The 6,902-nt window shown below is 39.7% G+C and overlaps 1 protein-coding gene across 1 annotated transcript in view; it reads right to left on the bottom strand.

Annotated features, from left to right (window-relative positions):
- The window catches only part of lmx1al (LIM homeobox transcription factor 1, alpha-like), a 39,538-nt gene that overhangs the window by 21,804 nt on the left and 10,832 nt on the right, over positions 1-6,902 (bottom strand). The window contains exon 3 of the mRNA XM_083524545.1: positions 6,015-6,198. Coding sequence (XP_083380671.1) covers positions 6,015-6,198 — 184 coding nt within the window. The remainder of the gene's footprint in view (positions 1-6,014; positions 6,199-6,902) is intronic.

The raw sequence follows: 6,902 nt of genomic DNA, 5'->3' as shown, positions 1-6,902 counted from the left end.
GCATTCTTGAGCTCATGTAGTGTATGTGGAAAAGAGCATAAAAAGGGATTCTATTGCTGATTTATTTAATTAAAGCAATTTATTTCTTTTACACCAATAAACGTTTTATTCAGGCTGTATTTTTTATCCTTTTCTAGTTACATTTAATGTCGAGGAAAATTCATAAGGCATGTTAGGCTCCGTTCACCATCTGTCATGTCAAGTTAATAAGAGAGGAAAAGCAGGGAGCTGGAGATCGAAGGGGTTGTGTGGGTGGTAGTATGATGTGTCTTGTTGGAGGTTGAGAGATCAGTGGGGTGCTGGAGGGTGGGATCAGGACTGAAGGTGAAAACGAGTGTTAAACAGATTGTATAAGTGCATAGCTACTGCAGACCATGTCAGCTGGTACCTCAGAATATTCTCAGAGTATTTTACTTCCTGCATTACATTCACTGAATATTTTGCGAAGGGTTTCAGTGTTTGCTGCAGGACATGGTGATGTAATGGTGTGATTAGTCAGAAAAACAAGTAGGAACGTTTTCACTCTGATGTGCCGGAGGAGGAGTTGAGGAACATCATTATCTAATATCAATAAAATCCCAACATCTTCAGACTCCTCATCTTCATGCTGTTCATCATCATACTCCTCATCTATACCATTCATCATTATACCCTTCATTATTCTGTTGATCATTATACTCTTCATCATCATACCCGTCATTATCATACATCTCAGCATTATACTCTTCATCATCATACTCTTCATCAATATACTCTTCATCATCATACCCGTCATTATTATACTCCTCATTATTATAGTCATCATCATACTCTTCATCAATATACTCTTCATTATTATACTCTTCATCATCATACTCTTCATCAATATACTCTTCATCATCATACCCGTCATTATCATACATCTCAGCATCATACTCTTTATCATCATACTCTTCATCAATATACTCTTCATCATCATACCTGCCATTATCATACTCCTCATTATTACAGTCATCATCATACTCTTCATCAATATACTCTTCATTATTATACTCTTCATCATCATACTCTTCATCAATATACTCTTCATCATACATGTCATTATCATACTTTTCAGCATTATACTCTTCATCATCATACTCTTCATCAATATACTCTTCATCATACCCATCATTATCATATTTCTCAGCATTATACTCTTCATCAACATACTCTTCATCAACATACTCTTCATCATTATACTCTTCATCAAAATACTCTTAATTAATATACACGTCATTATCATACTCCTCATCGTTATACTCTTCATCAACATGCTCCATCATCATACTTTTCATCAATATACTCTTCATCATATCTGTCATAATCATACTCCTCATCATTATACTCCTCATCATCATACTCTTCATCAGTATACTCTTCATCAATATACTCTTCATCATCATATACGTCATTATCATACTCCTCATCATTATACTCTTCATCATCATACTCCTCACCATCATAATGTTTATTATCAAACTCCATCATCATACGGTTCATTAGCTTATTATTCTCTTTAATAAGAATGTTTTTCATGATCATACTCTTCATCTTTAAAGTATCCTTCATTACACTTTTTTTATACACATTCTGTTCATCATCACATGCTTAATTTTCATACTCTTCATCACCATACCCTTAATACTTCTCATATTCATACTGTTCTGGAACGTGTAACAGTAAATGAATTCGGACGGAATTCCTCGTTACACGGCTTTCGGTTCGGTATGCATGTGTACTGAATTAAATCCTTTTTACTTGCGGAACATAGTTATAATCTGAGTTCCCTGAGGAACATATTAAGTGGCAAACCGCAAGTGTGTTTAGTCTCTGCCTCACACTTTAAATGCATTTTTATCATTATTATTATTATTAAACTTCAAAACATACACAACAATGCCAGGTGTAAGATTTGTTTTGCGCATGCATGAAAATGCTAAAGAATCCACAGCTAGCAGCTAACGCTAGGGCTAAGGATTCTTAAGTGTTTAATGTCCAGCATCAAGAATTTCTCTTAAACTGAGAAAATCCTGACATTTCCACATATCGAGGGAGTGAATGAATGAAGGATGGATGGAATGAAGACATCTGTTAAAGTCTGCTGAAAAAAGCAGAAAATGAAGCAGAAAATATCTTTAGAAAATTGAATATTAAATGTAAAACACACACACACACACACACACACACACACACACACACACACACACACACACACACACACACACCAAGCAGGCGTTTTATTTTAAATTGTTTTTAAATGCTCCTTTTTGTTTTAAACTGTCAATGTTCACAAATATTAAGCAAAATTACCTGTGTTGATAATAAAAGACAAGCAATTTTATGATTTGCAAACCGAGGTACGTACCGTACCGTGAATTTTGTGTACCGTTACACGCCTAGTGAAAAGCTTTAGAGATAAAACAATTTCTTAGAAATTCATGTTCTCTCCTTTGCAGAATAAATAAAAATAATAATACGCCTGCTTTGGATCCACGAAACTGCTGTATGGCATCATGGAGTGCTGATGATCAATCATCTTCAGCTGTGTGCAAACAAGCCCCATCCAATAGCTCCTAATTTGCATGTTATATGCACAGGACACACCCACTTTACAATGCGTGTGTTGTGTGTTATCTGAGATACAGAAGTATAAGAGATTTTTTAGGGTGTTTTAGGGTTTTAGGGTTTTTTTCATCAAACTGCATTCTGTTACACTTTAATCTCATACTGTCTACTGATTCTGTGAAGGTCATGAGAAAAGAATGGAGGTTTTGTTTTGTTTTTTTTGTAAAAGTGAAACAGTTTGTTTTTCATCTTTCTGGTCCAAAATCCTCCCCTCTCTTTATATATCGCTCTATCTCTCCCCAATTCTGTTTTTCTCCTCCCTCATTCTCAGCCTCTCTCATCCTTCCTCAGCCCTCCTTGACACAGCTGCAGATGGTTGTCGGGGAAGGAAGAGCTGCCGCGAGCCTGCGGTGTGTCTGACACTTTTCACAACAGCGATAGCAGCCTGCGAGTTGTCCTTCATCTCTCTGGCCCATGATGTCACCGCTGGAGCAACATCTGAATATCCTGAATTCCTACACCATCTACACCCCCAAATTACAACCCCTACACCTCTACATTCCCTACACCCTCTACACCCCCAAATTACAACCTCTACACCTCTACATTCCCTACACCCCCAAATTACAAACCCTACACCTCTACATTCCATACACCCCCAAATTACAACCCCTATACCGCTACGAATTCCTACAACATCTACACCCCCAAATTACAACCCCTACACCTCTACATTCCCTACACCCTCTACACCCCCAAATTACAACCTCTACACCTCTACATTCCCTACACCCCAAATTACAAACCCTACACCTCTACATTCCATACACCCCCAAATTACAACCCCTATACCTCTACATTCCCTACACCCCCAAATTACAACCCCTATACCTCTACATTCCCTACACCCTCTACACCCCCAAATTACAACTCCTACACTTCTACATTCCCTACACCCCCTACACCCCCAAATTACAACCCCTATACCTCTACATTCCCTACACTATTTACACACCCAACTTACAACCTCTACACCTCTACATTCCCTACACCCTCTATACCCCCAAATTACAAACCCTACACCTCTACATTCCATACACCCCCAAATTACAACCCCTATACCTCTACGAATTCCTACACCATCTACACCCCCAAATTACAACCCCTACACCTCTACATTCCCTACACCCTCTACACCCCCAAATTACAACCTCTACACCTCTACATTCCCTACACCCCAAATTACAAACCCTACACCTCTACATTCCATACACCCCCAAATTACAACCCCTATACCTCTACATTCCCTACACCCCCAAATTACAACCCCTATACCTCTACATTCCCTACACCCTCTACACCCTCTACACCCCCAAATTACAACTCCTACACCTCTACATTCCCTACACCCCCTACACCCCCAAATTACAACCCCTATACCTCTACATTCCCTACACTATTTACACACCCAACTTACAACCTCTACACCTCTACATTCCCTACACCCTCTATACCCCCAAATTACAAACCCTACACCTCTACATTCCCTACACCCCCAAATTACAACCCCTTCACCTCTACATTCCCTACACCCTCTACACCCCCAAATTACAACCCCTACACCTCCACAATCCCTACACCCTCTACACCCTCTACACCCCCAAATTACAACCCCTACACCTCTACATTCCCTACACCCTCTACACCCCCAAATTACAACCCCTACACCTCTACATTAGCTACACCCGCTTCACCCCTAAATTACAACCCCTACACCTCTACATTCCCTACACCCTCTACACCCTCAAATTACAACCCCTACACCTCTACATTCCCTACACCCTCTACACCCTCAAATTACAACCCCTACACCTCTACATTCCCTACACCCTCTACACCCTCAAATTACAACCCCTACACCTCTAAATTCCCTACATCCTTAACACCCCAAACTACAATGCCTACACCTCTACATTCCAAACATCCTTTACACCCCAACCTCAACATCTACAACTGCTACAATCTCTACACCTTTACACCCTCTCAATTTACAATCCCTACAACCCATACACCCACAATGACCTCTACAACCATTTCAACTCCTACAACCCATAGACCACTACAATCTCTACAATCTCTAAACCCCCTACAACCTACAACTGCTACAACATTCACTCCTTCTACACCCCTACTATCCCTACACACTCTTCACCCCCACAACCTACAACTCCTATAACCATTACAATGCTTACAAACCATACACCCATACAACCCCTACACCACCCACAACTCACAACCCCTACACTCCTTAAATCCTTGCAATCCCTTACATCCCTTACCACACCTACAACCATTACAATTCCAAGAACCCCCACACCCCCACAAATCCCTACACTCACACAACCTCTGCACCCCTACAACCTTTACTTATCTACAATCTACAACTCCTACAACACACTCAACCCCTGCACCCCTAGAACCCTTACTTATCTATAACCTACAACTATTACAACTCCTACACCATACTCACCCAAAACCCTACAATCTCTCTCCCCTGAAGCCTACAACTACTACAACCTTTACATCTACATGTGTTTGTTGTGTGTTTGAGTGTTTCTGTGCTCATTTGTGTGTCTGTTTATGTGAGTGTTTATCAGAGGTGGGAAGTGATGAAGTACAAATACTTAGTTACTGTACTTAAGTGGATTTTTCTGCTATCAGTATTTGACTTCACTATTTATTTTTTCAGACTTTTTACTTTCATTTATTACATTATTACACAAATTACACTTTCTACTTCTCACGTTTTTTTAAAACAGACTCGTTATTTTAGTTTCAATCTATTCGGTGACATGATCAATATTTTTTTCTTTTCACTGATCCCCATATTCAGGACATGTACATGTTTCTTGTCATTGCGTAATTTTTTCGATCTACCACTGCTGTATCATTTCCTGGCTCTCACACACCACAGACGTAGGCTAGTTTTTGAAGATAACAACGAGCGAAGCAGAAGACAACAAGAAGTCTGGGGGTAATGTGGATGAGACAGAGGGAGTCAGTGATGGAAACATGACTGAGAACACACACATTCCTGATCACTTGATCATCATCTTTTCTCTGCTTGTGTTCTATATGGTCGGGGTTCAGTTACCAGTGTGACACTAAAACAGGTAGTAATAATGGCTAATGTTTACTTATGTACATATCAGAGGCCAAACTTCTTTTCTTCAACTCGCGTGCAATAATGTAGAGTCTTTGAAAACATGAGTATCTGTTCTTCTACTTGAGTGAAGGATGTTTGTACTTTTGCTGTCATTGTTTATTTGCATGTTTGCATGTGCATTGTGTATGTTCAGTATGTGTGAGATATATTTCCTATAATTGGTGTGTTTGTGTGTGTGTAAAGTCTTGTACACTAGTCTTACTTCTCGTAGTCGTGTTTGCAGTAGAGCAGCCGGTCTCGGGAGTAACACGTCCCACTGAGCGTGCTCAGACACACGGCGCACTTCACACACGTCTCGTGCCACGACTGATCGTTCACACGCAGCAGGAAACGGTCCGCGATGGGCGACTCACACCCGGCGCACACCTCACCTCCGCCCACATGCTCTGTAGAAACACACACACACACACACACACACACACACACACATGGAACGCACTCAGGAATCGTCATGGTAACGAGCAGTAAAGATGCACAGGCAGTGTGTGTTCGGACATCAGCCTCATAAATTTCTTACAGATGATTCGGATTGATGTGTAGGTAATAAAACAATGTTACCTTTTGCCGAATATTATTTTGATGACGATTTTATAAAAAACAAACAAATAAAAGGACAAAACAAATGTTTCATATATTAACAATTTGTGGTATAAAAAATCAACTGGAAGAAAAGGAGGACATTTTGGCACGTAAGAAGAAGAGAGAGGAAAAGATTAGCCTCAAAACTCAAAAAGAAATAAAATCTTGGCAACCTATTGGCTTGGAGATGTTATATACATTTTTCCCATATGAAAGGTAAAGGTAAGTCTTATTAGCCAATCAGAAAAGAAAACCGTAACATGTTTTCTTCCTGCAAAATTGCTGTTTGCACACGTGTTTAACTTTAAACAAATGTTACATGTACAGTATTACATTTTGTAATTCAGTATTACACAATCCACGTGCACAACCTCCTTTACGGTGCTACAGTGTCACTTTGTTTACTGTTTTAGACAGTTACTGTGTCTACTGTCTCATGTTGTCTTTTTTTTGCACTAAATTTTGTGCACTTTGTGTTAGTTTTGATGTAGTTCCATGTTCCTTTTGTTGA

This window comes from Silurus aristotelis, assembly GCF_946808225.1.
Source record: "Silurus aristotelis genome assembly, chromosome: 21".
NCBI classification, from domain to species: Eukaryota; Metazoa; Chordata; class Actinopteri; order Siluriformes; family Siluridae; genus Silurus; species Silurus aristotelis.
This window is presented reverse-complemented; position numbering and strand designations above follow the sequence as displayed.